This window comes from Mobula hypostoma, chromosome 27 (assembly GCF_963921235.1).
Source record: "Mobula hypostoma chromosome 27, sMobHyp1.1, whole genome shotgun sequence".
Classification (NCBI taxonomy): domain Eukaryota; kingdom Metazoa; phylum Chordata; class Chondrichthyes; order Myliobatiformes; family Myliobatidae; genus Mobula; species Mobula hypostoma.
The window spans coordinates 28,435,398-28,453,686 of NC_086123.1; the positions used below are offsets into that span (position 1 = coordinate 28,435,398).

The 18,289-nt window shown below is 43.3% G+C and overlaps 1 protein-coding gene across 3 annotated transcripts in view; it reads right to left on the reverse strand.

Annotated features, from left to right (window-relative positions):
- ttc28 (tetratricopeptide repeat domain 28) overlaps positions 1 to 18,289 on the reverse strand; it is a 960,596-nt gene that overhangs the window by 148,842 nt on the left and 793,465 nt on the right. For 2 of the 3 annotated variants that reach the window (XM_063034166.1, XM_063034165.1), the window contains exon 13: positions 6,200 to 6,343. In XM_063034166.1, the coding sequence (XP_062890236.1) occupies positions 6,200 to 6,343 (144 nt within the window). The remainder of the gene's footprint in view (positions 1 to 6,199; positions 6,344 to 18,289) is intronic. The other variant, XM_063034167.1, reaches the window with a different exon arrangement.

An 18,289-nucleotide genomic window follows, 5' to 3' on the forward strand; every position in this document is an offset into this window, starting at 1 on the left:
CAAAGGAGGTATAAGGCCCTCCTTCCCTCTGCTAGCCTGCAGGTCACCCTACAAATGCTGTAGCACCTGCTTAGCCCCCCGATCAGGGTCATATGAACCATGGGAGCAGGTGGTGGATGGTCGTATGAGCAGCTGCTCCATATCGCAAGTCCTGGTTATGCGACCACTGACACCAGGCAATGTCTGAAGAGTATTAATAATGGCTGGGGTCACCCGTCTTGTAAAAACACGGCCCAGAAGAAGGCAATGGCACACCACTTCTGTAGAAAAATTTGGCAAGAGCAAACATGGTCACAGAAAGACTGTGATCACCTATGTCATGGCAGATAACGGCGACAATGAATGATTTGTAGAATATAAGGACGTTACTGATCTGGTGGGCACGTGAGTAGTGGATTATCTAGAAGATATTGATGGGAACAAGGGGAGAAAAGAAAATGGACATAATGTAGGTTTAAAGCAGGCGTTCCCAACCTCTTTTATGTCATGGATCCTTACAAATAACCAAGGGGTCTGTGGAACCCCTGGTTTAGTGTAAATGGGTGCTTGATGACTGATGTGGAATCAGTGTCCATGTAGGGCCTGTTTCTACATTGTCTGTCTCAATAATTTTACAAAACAATATGAGCAGATGTACAACAAAGTGGGCTGGGAAACTGTACGTTGAATATATAGACTGCCAGGGAAAGAATGGGGTGATATTTGCTGTTTTAGGAAGGCACAGTTGTTCTGAAATGCCTTAATGGTTCTCTGATTAATTACTGATATTTATTTTGTTCCCTGCACTTTAGAATCAGAATCAGAAATTTTCATATCATGGATGCTACAAACTCCATGTTCATAACCAGATGCAAGATTATTCTAAGGGCTTATCAAATATTGAGAAGTTTTTATCCAATTTTACTTCATTACCTTGTCCAATTTATTGCAAAGGAACATTATTCAAGTTCAAATTCAAGCTGAATTATTATTCAACCATAGAGGAATACGGCTGAATGAATCTGCATTCCTTTGGAATCAATGTGCAAAACATACACAGCGCCTTCAAAATAGTGAGCAAAAGAAAAGTCATGCAAAAAATAAAACACACACAAGCTTTGCTGTTGTGGCAACAAATAAACTGACATTTGAAATTTCTTTACCTGCTCTTTTATCGAGTAATTATACACTGAATTTAGAACTTAGACTGAACATTGAAGTGACACTCACGTACTCCAAACGCTGGCAGCACGGTTAGCATTGCTTTCGATGAGGAGGCTTGCAATTGTTCACTTCAGAGTGAGGGAGGATGAGAGGTAACTTGATAGGAGGTGTATAAGATTGAATGAGATACTGGTTTTGTGGGAGAAGCCAGAGAGTGGTGGTAGATTTCGGGCCCGATATATCAGAAAGGATATGTTGTCATTGGAGAGAGTCCAGAGGAGGTTCACGAGAACGATTCCAGGAATGAAGGGGTTAACATATGAGGAGCGTTAGGCAGCTTTGAGCCTGTACTCAGTGGAATGTGTGGGGATCTAATTGAAACCTACCAAATGTTGAAAGGACTAGATAGGGTGGGTGTGACGACGTTTCCTGTGGTGGGGACATCCAGAACTAGAGGACACAATTGAAGGCCGACCTTTTAGAACGGAGGTAAGGAGGAATTTTTTTGGCCAGGGGGTAACTAATCTGTGGAATGTTCTGCCACAGACTGCGGTGGAGGCCAAATCTGTGCATATATTTAAGGTGGAAGTTGATTGTTTCCTGACCAGTCGGGGCATCAAAGGATATGACGAGAAGGCAGGTGCATAGGGTTGAGTGGGATCCAGGATCAGCTATGATGGAATGGGGGAGCAGACTCAATGGGCTGAATGGCCTAATTCTACTCCTATGTCTTATGGTCTTATAGATGGATGTCTCTCTGACTGAAGCCTGTGACCAGTGGCGTGCCACAGAGCTCAGTGCTGGGTCCATTCTTGCATGTCATCTACATCAATGATCAGGATGATAATGTGGTTAACTGGATCAGCAAGTCTGTGGATGACACCAAGGTTGAGGGTGTAGTAGGCAGTGAGGTAGACTATCAAAGATTGCAGAAGGATCTGGACCAGTTGGAAAAACAGGCGGTCATTTTCTATGATTCTAAGATGATAAGAGGTGCAGGTTAGGGGGACACCCACACCCTTTTTCATGAATGGCAATGGGTAATTTGAGAAAGCATAATTTTAAGATGTTTGCAACAGTGTGCTGGTGGATAGTCAGAGGTAGGATTTTACACTTGTTGCTCCTTTCCTCACCTCGTGGTGCATTGGACGGTATTTTTGCCGTTTCCCTAGCATCTGACAGTTTTTTTACGAGGCCGAGTTGCTAGCTCGACGCTCAACCCAGCACGGATGGAAAGCGTGCAAGAAGCCGGCCGGATTCGAACTCAGGACCACTCACCTCGAAGTCTGGTGCTGAAGCCACACCACCACTGGCCAGCTAGGATTTTCCATAGAGAATGGTTAGTGCGTGGAATGCACTATCAGTGAAGGTGGTGGTGGAGGCAGGGACATTTAAGAGATGTTCAGATAGGAACATAGACGAAAGAAAAATGAAGGGCTCTGCGTGAGGGAAGAGTTAGATTTATCTTGGAATAGGTTAAGTGGTCAGCACAACATCGTGGGCTGAAAGGCCTGTACTGTGCTAAGCTGTTCAATGTTCTATGTTAATAGAGTTGGTGCAGCAATCTCAAGCTGAGAAAGTTTAAATGTCCTGCAAACTATTATACGTGCAATTAGAAAATGGGCCAAAGTGATATTGTACCAGCCAAGCAGATATAGTGTACTCTTGCTTAATCGTCATGCTTCCTTTCAAATCTGTTTATTTACAGCCAGATAAACTCTGCACAGCTGATGCATGACACACACAATATTTGCACAGCTCTCTCCAACATTCCTTCATGATTCAGGACAACATTTGCTCCCTTTCCCTTGGTTTAGGTGACTCAGAGATGATGTAACTCACACCGGAGACAGGCAATGAATTCCTTCATTTTGTGACCAAAGGCACCAGGCAAGGGTGTAAGTGACTCCCTTTTACACTCAGTGGCATCACCATCACTGAATCCCCTACTGGGCGTTACCACTGACAGGAAACTGAACTGGTCTAGTCATATAAACACCATGGCTACCAGAGCAGGTCAAAGGCTAGGAATCCTGCAGTGTGTAATGGAATACTCGCCACTCGCCTGTTGGAGTGCAGCTCGATCAACACTCAAGAAGCTCGACACCATCCAGTACAAGGCAGCCCATTTGATTGGTACCCCTTCCACAGCATCCAGTCCCTCCACCATCGACGAACAGTTGCAGCAGTGTGTACTATCTACAAGATGCACTGCAACAACACACCAAAGTTCCGAAGGCAGCACCTTCCAGACGCACAACCACTACCATCTAGAAGGACAAGAGTAGCAGATATCTGGGAACACCACCATTTGGGAATCCCCCTCCAAGTCACTCACTGTCCTGACTTGGAAACATACTGCTGCTCCTTCATTGTCAACGGGTCACAATCACGGAATTCCCTCCCTAACAGCACTGTGGGTGTATCTGCACCTCAGGGACTGCAGCGGTTCAAGAAGGCAGCTCATCACCACCTTCTCAAGGACAACTAGGGATGGGCAATAAATGCTGGCTTAGCTAGCAATGCCCACAACCCATAAATTAATAAATAAATAAAAAAGTAGAAGCAACCACCACCTCACAATTGACTAAGGACACGTGGATATGTAAGGAGATCTATGGTTCTGCTAGTGAGATCACATGAGTGTGTTTATCTATTTTCATTCTTCCATAGAATTTTTGGGGGTACCTCTGTGAACAGCAAACAGATCAGTTTCTATAGTGCATATCTCCTGCGTTTTATAGAGCTACCTTTTTGGGTGGTAGGGTGGAGATATGTCTCTACCAAAGGAGGTGTAAGGCGCTCCTTGCTTCCACTAGCCTGCAGGTCACCTTTGGACAAGGTGCAGCACCTACCTACAGCCCCCACACCTCAATCAGGGTCATGTGAAGTCTTGGGAGCAGGTGGTGGATGGTCCTATGAGCATTTGGTGCATATCACAAGTCCCGGCTCTGTGACCACTGACGTAGGCAGACAATCTTTGAAGAGTATTGATAATGGCTGGGGTCACCCATCTGGTAAAGACACTGCCCAGAAGAAGTCAATGGCAAACCACTTCTGTAGAAAAATCTGCCAAGAACAATCATGGTCATGGGAAGACCATGATCATAAATGTCATACGACACGGCACATAATGAACGAACAAACCTTAGTTTGCATGAAATAAAAATTAAATTTTCTTTGCAATAAACTTGGCAATGCTTATTATTAAAGAGGAATAGATACAAGCTGGAGCAGCAGACAGAACAAGTCTATGAGAGGGATAGAGGTGTATGCAAGGACTGCCTGGGTAAAAGAGGGGATAGATGATCTGTACTTAATAAAGTGGCCACTGAGTTTACGTTCACGGTCGTCTGCTGCTGCATACCGTCCACTTCCAAGTTCGACATGTTGTGTGTTCAGAGATGCTCTTCTGCACACTACAGTGTGCAGAATAACATGTGGTTATTTGCCTTAACGTCGTCTTCCTGTCAGCTTGAATCAGTCTGGCCATTCACGTCTGTTTCTCACTCACAAGGCGTTTTCGCCCACAGAACTGCTACTCACCGAATGCTTTTTGTTTCTCGCACCATTCTCTGTAAACTCTAGAGGCTGCTGTGTGTGAAAATCCCAGGAGGTCAGCAGTTTCTCAGATACTCAAACCACCCCATCCGGCACCAACGATTATTCCATGGTCAAAGTCACTTAGATCACATTTCTTCCTCATTCTGATGTTCTTTATGAACAACAATTGAACCTTTTGACTATGTCTGCTTGCTGTTCTGCATAGAGTTGCTGCCACCTGATTGGCTGATTAGATATTTGCGTTGGTGTACAGGTGTACCTAACTAAGTGGCCACTGAATGTATCCAAGATAGGGTACGTGCTGGAGAATTTCTCTAGGTAATATCAGCTGCTTGAGAAGTGTAAAAACAATAGAAGGTAATAGTCTGGTGAGTCACATGATTAATGCAGAACAGCAGTGTGAAAACTCACGAAAGGAAGTGATTTTCATACTGGGAGAAATAATTTGAGGGAGGTATGTATGGAACTGCTGAAAAAGATTGCTTCAAGAACCTAATCTGACCTTAGAAAAAGAAAGAGGTGAGTTCTGATGATCTGACACGCAACTGCAACCACGGAGCTTCAATTCAAAGTAATTAGTAATTTAACAGGACAGAATGTGAGTGCAGAATATGACCCTCAAGGAAAAATGCCACGCATGAACACCAAAACCATAATAAATCTACAAAATTGTCAAGGACACACAAGCAATAGAAAACTGGGAAGAGACACAAGTTTTGCAGTAGAGATTGGTGCCTCACTTTTGGTTAAAAAAAATCAAACCAATCATTTTACAATTTTAAAAAATGCCATGGAAAGTAATCATCTGCAGACAGGCAGAGCAACTGATGGGAATCCAGGAACCACAGCTTTCATTGACAATGAGGTCAGGCTGTAGGTTTGGATGATGAGGAAAGTTTTGTATTTAAATTATACGGAGAAAAGCAGAAGAATAAGCAACAGTAACGTCTATACCGATGTACATCTCATGGTATTAATCATCATTATCATTATGTGCCATGCCACATGACGTAGGAGATCATGATCTTATTCATGACCATGATTGTTCTTGGCAAATGTTTCTACAGAAGTGGTTTGCCATTGCCACCTTCTGGGCAGTGCCTTTACAAGAGGGGTGACCCCAGCCATTATCAATACTCTTCAGAGATTGTCGGCCTAGCGTCCGTGGTCGCATAACTAGGACTTCTGACATGCACCAGCTGCTCATACGACCATCCACCACTGGCTTCCATGGCTTCATGGGACTCTAATGGGGGGGCAGGCCAGCAGAGGGAAGGACTGCTTTACACCTCCTTTGGTAGAGACTTCTATCCACCCCTCTACCTGAATGTGTTAACACTCCGTACAAATCACTTATTTCATTGCAGAAGTCTCTTTGCAAAACATAATGCAATGTATTTTATCAGTAAATTACAACTGTATAGCCAGTAAATTATAAACAATATGCAGCAATGCTGCAATTTTAAGAAAATACATAGAAAACCGTCCTTACCTATTGAAGAGGTTATTCCTGCTGACCATTCTGAGGAATCCTGTTGGATCAGTAATGGATGTCAGTTTATTGTTTATCTCTTCGAACTGCTGATCAAGAAGATCTCCAGCCTCGCTCTCTGTTTCGCTGTTCGAGCACATCCTACTGAAACAGAGATACCCACACTGCATAAGCAGGTCGCAACACAACCGCTTCTGAAATCCCTTTTTTGCAAAATTGAAACATATAAATCTTGCTTACAACAATAAACCTGTCTAAGTAAAAGGATTGATGAGCAAAATTTATGTGATCTGAGTGTTCATTTAGCATTTTTAAATAGAAGAATTACTGCCTTCTTAGCTGCAAGGTTAGAGTGAGCTGTGGAACACAGCATTAATTTCAATATTCACATCAATGACAGGTAATATCATTCATCGCCATCTCTTTTGACACCCCCCAATATCTCTTAACCGTCAGGCTGCACAAACCGAACACTCTTCCAAATAAAAAGAACATTAACAGTACAGCACAGAAACAGGCCCTTCGGCCCACAATGTGGTGCTGAATTAATGTAATGCAGCTGTAATCCCTTCTGGCTGTACACGGTCCATATCTCTATATTGCCGTGCCTATCTAAAACCCTCTTAAGCACTTCTATCGTATCTGCCTTCGTCACCAACATCCCTGGCAACATATTCTTTTCATTTTCACCCCGAATGCACGCTCCCTAGTATCCGGAGGAAAAAAATACTGGCTATCTACTCTACCTATGCTTCACATAATTTTATAAGCCTCTATTAGGGAGTTTTCAACTTGTATATATTTCATCAAATGTTGGGAAGGGCGTAACTGTGCTGTGTTTTAAGTTCAATTCTCAAGCAAAGTCTCCATGCTTTCCCTCATAACTGTCTTAAACTGAATCAAACTGCTTCCAGATCTGTTGTCATTAATTGATCACAAAATGGGCTTCTGACCTCATATCACATTCATTACTATGACCAATTATTCCTCTCTTCCCAATTTCAGCTAACTGCCCCTGCACAGCTGCTAAAAGACCATAAGACATAGGAGCAGAATTAGGCCATATGGCCCATCAAGTCTGATCTGCCATTTCATCCTGGCTGATCCATTCCTCTCTCAACCTTCAAGAACCTATCAACCTCTGCCTTCAATGCACCCAGTGACCTGGCCTCCATCGCCACCTGATGCAACAAATTCCACAGATTCACCACTTTCTGGCTAAAGAGATTTCTCCTCATCTCTGTTCTAAATAGACTTCCCTCTATTCTGAGGCTGTGGCCTCTGATCCTAGACTCCCCACCAAAGGAAACATCTTCTTCACATCCACTCTGTGTGCTGAAGGAATTCTTTACATGCACTTAACTGCTTCACACCTCTGAGTTGTCATGCCACAGTATGGTGTCCCAAAACTTAGGATCATCAAAACTTTCCTACTCATGCCATTAAAATGCAGTAAGACACATTGCCCTATTACGCCTACACTTACAGATCTGCGTTTGCTCTGAGATGAAGCAACATCCAATTTTAAGTTTATTATTCATCATCATCATTATTAGCTGTGTCGTAGAACGTGGGCAATCACGGTCTTTCCATGACCATGATTGTTCTTGGCAAATTTTCCTAAAAAAGTGCTTTGCCATTGCTTTCTTCTGGGCAGCGTCTTTACAAGATGGGTGACCCCAGCCATTATCAATACTCTTCAGGAATGGTCACATAACCAGGACTTGTGATAAGCACCAGCTGCTCCTACAACCATCCACTGTTGGCTTCATGTGACCCTGATTGGGGGCTAAGCAGGTGCGCACCTTGCCCAAGGGTGACCTGCAGGCGACCGGATGGAAGGAGTGCTTTACACCTCCTTTGTTAGAGACATATCTCCAACCTGCCACCCAAAAAATTCTTATTACTATTTTCAAACAAACTGAATACCTGACAACACTCCAAAATTCCTGTGCTCCTGATCTCCGGAGCATCCTTAATTTCATTGCACTGCTAATGACTTGAAGCAGACAAATCCCTAGATTGCAAAATCTCTTTCTAAATACTCTTCAACATCTGTTCCTCCTTTTGTGATAATCCTGAAATACTACCTTATTAACCTAGTGTTTGATTACTTGTCCCAATATTACCTCGATCAATGTGGCATCAACATTAAAGAAGTGCAATAAAATCATAATAAACCATAAATAAAAAGAAGCTGGGAATTTTTAGCTACCAATTCTGCCTTGACTTTCTTTTGTTGATTTTTCTGCCTGTGATTAAAGGCTCGAGTGGCAAGCTGGAGATGCGTCTCTACCAAAGGAAATGTAAGGCGCTCCTTCCCTCCTCTAGCCTGCAAGTCACCCTTGGGTAAGGTTTATCACTTGCTTAGCCCCCCGATGAGGGTCATGTGAAGCCATGGGAGAAGGTGATGGATGGTCGAAAGCAGTTGGTGCATATCACAAATCCTGGTTATGCGATCACTAACACCAGGCAGACAATCTCTGAAGTGTATTGATAATGGCTGGGGGGGGGGGTCACCCGTCTTGTAAAGACACTGCCTAGAAGAAGGCATTGACAAACCACTTCTGTAGAAAAAGCTGCCAAGAACAATCATGGTCATGGATAGACCATGATCGCCAATGTTACACGACACATTATGATGATGTCATACAACATGGCACAAAATGATGATGATGATGATTAAATGCTATGAAAGCATGATGTCATTGTTTTGTGTTTATTTATTTACTTACGCATTCTGTAACTTGGTGACTTGGAGCTAACATATTGATGTATGTTTGTGCATGTCTGTGTCTGTGTATACTTGCATGTGTATGTCAGCCAATAACTGTTACAGAGAGCAGCTGCAATTTCTCTGTCAAATGGACAGAACTCAGCAAACTGTTACACAAACACAAATAAAGATCAGACTTATAATTTGAAAGGAGCTCGCGCTAGAAACTGCACACAATAAAAGAAAGTTCAAGATAGTGACTCTTAGATCACATGAGAACTACTAGTTATGCAAAAATCTTAATGGAGGCAACTACAGAAATGCAAAAGGTACAGATCATAAAACATAGGAGCAAAATTAGGTAATTCAGCCCTTTGAGTCAGCTCCGCCATTCCAGCGTGGCTGATTTAATATTTCTCTCAACCCGACTCTCCTGTCTTCTCCCTGTGACCTTTGACACACTTACTAATCAATGCTCTAAAGGCATATAATATCTGTGCATCTTAGAGGTGTCAGATCTGAACTGAATTCAATCCATTTATCACTACCATTGCACAAAGTGAGATCATCTCAGAAAAGATCTGTAATCTCAAATGTTGATATTCATGTGATGGCATGGAACTTTATCAGCATCAGACACATCAGACTTCATTTCACACAGTATGTAACTTCACTAACTGGCATACTCATCACAGTCACTCCAGGGGTTTAATGACGGTTCAGTATGGAATGCAGAAAGGTTCATCACCAACCAGGAACTCATAATAAATACCATATCTACAAGAACAGAATCCTGGGAATCTTATGCAATGATTCACTCCTGATATTCCATTGACTTCCCACCACCTACAGGGGCACATCAGGGATGAGATGGAATACTCGATACACGCCTAAATGAATGCAATTCTAACTTCATCATGTTGGCTGTATAAGCCTGGTAAGCATCAACAATGGAATTGTACAATGTGACCGGCTACTCTTTGAGTTCTTGCAAGTTTTTAAACACAAAGACTGTCAGAGTTTGTTTGTCATTGATAAGAAAACCACAAAAAGGAGATAATTTCCAAGACAGCATTCACTTTACTTCCAAAAACACACATATTGTTCGCGTGAATAGGGATGGAGTGGGAGAAAGAAGTGGGGGGAGAGAGGGAGAGAGGGAGATGGAGTGGGAGGGGGAGAGGGAGGGGAAGAGGGAGGATCAGTGTTGTGGGAGAAGCAAGGAGAAGGGGAAAGGGAGGGGAGATGGAGGGGGAAGGGGAGGAGGGGGAAGGGGAGGAGAGGGAGAAGGGTCGGAGGGAGGGGTGGGAAGGGGGAATGGAGAAGGGTTAGAGGTAGGGGTGTGGAGGGGAAGGGGAGGGGGCGGTGGTGAGGGATGGGCGGGGATGAGAGAGGGAGGGAGGTAAATGGAGGTCGTAGGGAGTATGAGGGTGTGTGAGTGCGCAGGAGAGGGAGAGGGAGGGGGTCAGTGATGAGGGAAAAGCAAGGGGAAGGGGAAAGGGAGGGGAGGGAGAAGGGTTGGAGGGAGGGGTCTGGAGCAGAGGGAGAAGGGTGCGAGGGAGGGGTGTGGAGGGGAAGGGGAGGGATGGGCAGAGTGGGAGAGGGATAAGTGGTGGTGGAAGGGCAGTAGAGTGTGAGTGTGCGCGGGAGAGGGAGGGGTCAGTGATGAGGGAGAGGCAAGAGGAAGGGAAAAGGGAGGGGAGGTGGAGGGTGAGGGTGAAGGAGAGGAAGAGAGAGAGGGAGAGAGGTTTCAGCTCAAAACATCGACAATACTCTTTTCCTTAGATGCTGCCTGGCCTGCTGAGTTCCTCCAGCATTGTGTGTCTGTTGCTTGGATTTCCGGCATCTGCAGATTTTCTCTCGTTTGTGGGAGGGATTGTGAGAGTTTGCTGAGAAACAACAATGCTCAAGAAACCCCAAGACATCAAGGAAGAAGCAGCCAATTGTATTGACACCTCCTTAAATGTTCATTCTACGATCTGCAATGCACTCTGATTGAAGTGTATATCAGGTTCAAACGTACAAACATACTCGAATATTTCAGTGAGATCAGCCAGGGCAGCCGGCGTATGAGGACACTGATCTAATTTGGCAAGAACTCCATTCCTTCATCAATGCCCTTGATCTAAATCCCAGAACTCACTGCACATCAGCACTGTAGGAAAACTTCATCTGGAGCGTTCAAGGTATTTCATCGCTATCTTCTCAAGAGCAATTAGAAATAGACAATAAATCCAAGCAACACTCACATTTATTTCTTTCAGCGGGTGGTTGTAATATTAAACTAATAATGCTCAGCCAGCTCCTTGTGGATTTCTTTTTATTTCCCTAGTTTTTGCCTGAGCTACTGATGATTTCAGCAGCGGATTGGGTAAGACAGTGTGAAATAGAAGCAATGACTCATAAGTTAAAAGTGAGACTGAATGTGGGAGATGATGAAGGGTTGCAAATTCAAATTCATCTTACAGAATGATAAAAGGGTGCAAATACTCATGTAGAATCAAAGTGCAGGATGCTGATGCTGAGCCTAAGGTATGTGGAATATTACAGAGGCCAAGGACAATCGACCTAACTTAGTGACAAAGAAATGAATCTAATATACAGAACATAGAACATTACAGCACAGTACAGGCCCTTCGGTCCACGATGTTGTGCCAACCTTTTAATCTACTTCAAGATCAATCTAACCCTTTCCTCCCCAAATAACCCTCCATTTTCCATCCATCTAAGAGTCTGTTAAAAGTCCCTAATGTATCAGCCTCTGCTACCACCCCTAGCAGTGTGTTCCGTACACTCACCACTCTCTGTGTAGAAAAAAAAATCTTACCTCTGACATACCCACTGCACTTTCCTCCAATCACCTTAAAATTATGCTCACTCATCCTAGCCATTTCTGCCCCGGGAGAGTGGGGGGGGGGGGGGGTGAAGTTTCCAGCTGTCCACTCCATCCATGCCGCTTATCATCTTAGAAACATAGAAACATAGAAAATAGGTGCAGGAGTAGGCCATTCAGCCCTTTGAGCCCGCACCGCCATTCAGTATGATCATGGCTGATCATCCAACTCAGAACCCTGTACCAGCCTTCCCTCCCATACCCCTGAACCCTTTAGCCACAAGGGCCATATCTAACTCGCTCTTAAATATAGCCAACGAACTGGCCTCAACTGTTTCCTGTGGCAGAGAAATCCACAGATTCACCACTCTCTGTGTGAACAAGTTTTTCCTAAGCTCGGTCCTAAAAGGCTTCCCCTTTATCCTCAAACTGTGACCCCTTGTTCTGGACTTCCCCAACATTGGGAACAATCTTCCTGCATCTAGCCTGTCCAATCCCTTTAGGATTTTATATGTTTCAATAAGATCCCACCTCAATCTTCTAAATTCCAATGAGTATAAGCCCAGTTCATCCAGTCTTTCATCATATGAAAGTCCTGCCATCCCAGGAATCAATCTGGTGAACCTTCCTCTATGGCAAGGATGTCTTTCCTCAGATTAGGGGACCAAAACTGCACACAATACTCCAGGTGTGGGCTCACCAAGGCCTTGTACAACTGCAGTAGTACCTCCCTGCTCCTGTACTCGAATCCTCTTGCCATGAATGCCAGCATACCATTCGCCTTTTTCACCGCCTGCTGTACCTCCATGCCCACTTTCAATGACTGGTGTATAATGACACCCAGGTCTCATTGCACCTCCCCTTTTCCTAATCGGCCACCATTCAGATAATAATCTGTTTTCCTATTTTTGCCACCAAAGTGGATAGCCTCACATTTATCCACATTAAATTGCATCTGCCATGAATTTGCCCACTCACCTAACCTATCCAAGTCACCCTGCATCCTCTTAGCATCCTCCTCACAGCAAACACTGCCGCCCAGCTTCGTGTCATCTGCAAACTTGGAGATGCTGCATTTAATTCCGTCATCCAAGTCATTAATATATATTGTAAACAACTGGGGTCCCAGCACTGAGCCTTGCGGTACCCCACTAGTCACTGCCTGCCATTTCAGGTCCCGTTTATTCCCACTCTTTGCTTCCTGTCTGCCAACCAATTCTCTATCTACATCAATACCTTACTCCCAATACCGTGTGCTTTAAGTTTGCACACTAATCTCCTGTGTGGGACCTTGTCAAAAGCCTTTTGAAAATCCAAATATACCACATCCACTGGTTCTCCCCTATCCACTCTACTAGTTACATCCTCAAAAAATTCTATGAGATTCGTCAGACATGATTTTCCTTTCACAAATCCATGCTGACTTTGTCCAATAATTTCACCGCTTTCCAAATGTGCTGTTATCACATCTTTGATAACTGACTCTAGCATTTTCCCCACCACCGATGTCAGGCTAACCGGTCTATAATTCCCCGGTTTCTCTCTCCCTCCCTTTTTAAAAAGTGGGGTTACATTAACCACCCTCCAATCCTCAGGAACTAGTCCAGAATCTAAAGAGTTTTGAAAAATTATCACTATTTCTTGGGCTACTTCCTTAAGCACTCTGGGATGCAGACCATCTGGCCCTGGGGATTTATCTGCCTTTAATCCCTTCAATTTACCTAACACCACTTCCCTACTAACATGTATTTCCCTCAGTTCCTCAATCTCACTGGACCCTCTGTCTCCTACTATTTCCAGAAGATTATTTATGTCCTCCTTAGTGAAGACAGAACCAAAGTAGTTATTCAATTGGTCTGCCATGTCCTTGTTCCCCATAATCAATTCATCTGTTTCTGTCTGTAGATTTCTCTACATTTGTCTTAACCAATCTTTTTCTTTTCACATATCTATAAAAGCTTTTACAGTCAGTTTTTATGTTCCCTGCCAGTTTTCTCTCATAATCTTTTTTCCCCTTAATTAAGCCCTTTGTCCTCCTCTGCTGGACTCTAAATTTCTCCCAGTCCTCAGGTGAGCCACTTTTTCTGGCTAATTTGTATGCTTCTTCTTTGGAATTGATACTATCCCTAATTTCCCTTGTCAGCCACGGGTGCACTACCTTCCTTGATTTATTCTTTTGCCAAACTGGGATGAACAATTGTTGTAGTTCATCCATGCAATCTTTAAATGCTTGCCATTGCATATCCACCGTCAACCCTTTAAGTGTCATTTGCCAGTCTATCTTAGCTAATTCACGTCTCATACCTTCAAAGTTACCCTTCTTTAAGTTCAGAACCTTTGTTTCTGAATTAACTATGTCACTCTCCAATCTTAATAAAGAGTTCCACCATAATATGGTTACTCTTACCCAAGGGGCCTCTCATGACAAGATTGTTAATTAACCCTTCCTCATTGCTGAATACCCAGTCTAGAATAGCCTGCTGTCTAGTTGGTTCCCCGACATGTTGGTTCAAAAAAACGTCCCACACATATTCCAAGAAATCCTCTTCCTCAGCACCCTTACCAATTTGGTTCATCCAATCTATATGTAGATTGAAGTCACCCATTATAACTCCTGTTCCTTTATTGCACACATTTCTAATTTCCTGTTTAATACCATCCCCAACCTCACTACTACTGTTAGGTGGCTTGTACACAACTCCCACCAGCATTTTCTGCCCCTTAGTGTTATGCAGCTCTACCCATATCGATTCCACATCCTCCCGGCTAATGTCCTTCCTTTCTATTGCGTTAATCTCCTCTCTAACCAGCAATGCTACCCCACCTCCTTTTCTTTCATGTCTATCCCTCCTGAAGATTGAATATCCCTGAATGTTGAGCTACCATCCCTGGTCACCCTGTAGCCATGTCTCTGTGATCCCAACTATATCATATTCATTAATAATAATCTGCACTTTTAATTCATCCACCTTGTTATGAATGCTCCTTGCATTGATACACAAAGCCTTCAGGCTCGCTTTTGCAACACTCTTAGCCCTTATACAATTATGTTGAAAAGTGGTCTTTTTTGATTTTTGCCCTGGATTTGCCGGCCTGCCACTTTTACTTTTCACCTTACTACTTTTTGCTTCTACCATCATTTTACACCTCTCTGTCTCTCTGCACTTGTTTCCATCCCCCGGTTGTGAACTAACCTCCTCTCTCCTAGTCTCCTTAATTTGATTCCCACCCCCCAACCCTTCTAGTTTAAAGTCACCTCGGTAGCCCTCGCAAATCTCCCCGCCAGGATATTGGTCCCCCTAGGATTCAAGTGTAACCTGTCCTTCTTGAACACCTCTATCAAGTCACCAGTCATCCTTGTTTACTCGAAAGAGAAATATTTGTGCAACGAGCATCTGTAATTCCACAGGGGCAGTTGTATGGGTGACTGCATGGTGGTTCAGTCTTGAGGATACATGTGGAAGTTGGCCACATGCAGCTGACTGACTTGGTCAAAGTCCAGTGCATGGCTGAGGAGAAGAGAAGAATGATGACAAATCCTTCAAGATGTACCATGGAGAGCATTCCAATTCCCTGCATTGCCATTTGGTATGGGGGGGTGGGGGAAGGTGGTGGGTGCAGTGCAACTACAGAAGATCGAAACAAGGATGACACAAGGCACAGTAGCATAGTGCTTAGCACAACACTTTACAGTGCAGGCGATCCAGGTTCAATTCCCGCTGCTGCCTGTAAGAAGTCTGTACGTTCACCCCAAGAGCGCGTGGATTTTCTCCAGATGCTCCCACAGTCCAAAGATGTACCGGTTGGAAGGTTAGTAGGTCATTGTAAATTGCCCTGTGATTAGGCTCAGATTAAATCGAGGAATTGCTGGGCGGTGTGGCTCGAATGGCTGGAAGGGCCTATTCTGCGGTGTGTCTCTGAATAAATAAATAATCTTAAAAAGAGTTGTCAGGTCCATCATGCGCACTAGCCTCCATAGCATCCAAGACATTTTCAAGGAGTGATACCTCAAAAAGGCCGCACCCATTATTAAGGGCCCCCATCTCCCAAATCTCATTGCTATCACCGGGAACGTGGTACAGAAGCCTAAAAACACACACTCAACGATTCAGGAACAACCTCTTCCCCTCTGCCGTCCAATTTCTGAATGGAATTGAGCCCAAGAACACCACCTCACAAATTTTTTAACTTTTATTTTTGCACTACTTATTCAATTTAACTATTTTATATATACAGTGCCTATAAAAAGTATTCAGACCACACTCCTTACCCTGGAAGTTGTCATGTTTTGTTGTTTTACAACATTGAATCACAGTGGATTTAATTTGCTTTCTTTTGACACGATCAACAGAAAAACTCTTTCATGTCAAAGTGAAAACAGATCTCTACAAAGTGAACTAAATTAATTTTAAATATAAAACACAAAATAATTGATCACATAAGCATTCACCCCCTTCAGATCAGTATTTAGTAGATGCACCTTTGGCAGCAATTACAGCCTTGAGTCTGTGTGGATAGGTCTCTATCAGCTTTGCACACTGGGACACTGCAATTTTCCCCATTCTTCTTTACAAAACTGCTCAAGTTCTGTCAGATTGCATGGGGATTGTGAGTGAACAGCCCTTTTGAAGTCCAGCCACTAATTCTCAATCGGATTGAGGTCTGGACTCTAACTTGGCCCCTCCAGGACATTAACTTTGTTAGTTTTTAAGCCATTCCTGTGTAGCTTTACCTTTATGCTTGGGGTCTTTGACTTACTAGAAATCAAATCTTCTCCAAAGTCACAGGTCTCTTGCAGACTGCATTGAGTTTTCTTTCAAGATTTCCTTGTATTTTGCTGCATTCATTTTACCTTCTACATTCACAAGCCTTCCAGGGCCTAGTGTAGTGAAGCATCCCCACAGCATGATGCAGCCACCACCATGTTTCACTGTAGGGATGGTGTGTTTTTGATGATGTGCCGTGCTTGGTTTACGCTAAACATGATGTTTACTCTGATGGCCAAAAAGCTTAATTTTGGTTTCACCAGACTGTAGAAACTTCTTCCAACTGGCTGCAGAGTTTCCCACATGCTGTCTGGCAAACTCTAGCCAAGGTTTCATGTGGGTTCTTTTCAACAGTGGCTTTCTCTTTGCCAGTCTCCCATAAAGCTGCGACTGGTGAAGCACCCAAGCAACAGTTGTTATATATGCAGTCTCTCCCATCTCAGCCACTGAAGCTTGTAACTCCTCCAGAGTTGTCATAGGTCTCTTGGTGGCCTCACTCACTAATCTGCTTCTTGCACAGTCGCTCAGTTTTTGAGGTCAGCCTGCTCTAGACAGATTTACAGCTGTGCCATATTCTTTCCATTTCTTGATGATTGAACTGACTGCATTCCCAGAGATGTTCAGAGACTTGGAAATTTTCTTGTATCCATCTCCTGACTTGTGCTTTTCAATAACCTTTCCATGGTGTTGCTTGGAGTGTTCTTTTGTCTTCATAGTGTAGTTTTTGGGAGGATACTAAGTCACGAGTAGTTGGATGTTCCAGATTCAGGTGTATTTTTACCACAATCCATTGAAACACCTCGACTGCACACAGGTCTCCAAAAACAGATCTCCATTTAACTAATTATGTGACGTCTAAAACCAGCTGGCTACACCAGTAATGATTTGGTGTGTCATATTAGAGGGGGTAAATACTTACGCAATCATTATTTTAAGTTTTATATTTGTAATTAATTTAGATCACTTTGTAGAGCTCTGTTTTCACTTTGACACAGAGTCTTTTTCTGTTGATTGGTGTCAAAAAAGCCAAATTAAATCCACTATGATTCAATGTTGTAAAACAATAAGATGTGAAAACTTCTGGCGGGGGGGGGGGTGAATCCTTTTTATAGGCACTGTACATATACTTACTGTAATTAACATTTTTTCTATTATTCTGTATTGCATTGTACTGTTGCTGCAAAAACAACTAATGTCATGATTGTGATTCTCAGGAATTACCATTCCTGAGGTGGGAAAAGAAGGCTTTGCAGGTGATATTCTGAACATGAAAAGAACTCAGCACCGGCCCACTGAGATGGGCAACAGTGGTAAAGGATGCTTTAATCGACCATTTCAAATGCTGCAGTGGTTTTGAAGGGAAATACTCCTCAGTCACAACATCAGTTTCTTGCGACTTTGATTTTCAGCAACCTCGCTCGCAGATCGGGTTCATAAATGGCTCAGTGATAGGAAATTGAAAGTGATGGTCAAAGGGTCAAGGTTTGTGGTGCGCCACAAGAGTCAGTATTGGGACCTTGTTGATTGAAAATTATGTAAACGATTTGGATGTGAATATACAAGTTGTAGTTAGTTAGTTTGTGGATGATATTAAAATAGGTGTTGCTGTATATAGTGTAGGAGATTATGAAAAATCAGGATCAGGTTTAATGTCACCGGCATATGTCGTGAAATTTGTTAACTTTACAGTAGCAGTACAGTGATATACATGATAAATAAATATAGAGAGAAAACGGAATTACAGTTAGTATATGTATATATATGATTAGTTAAGT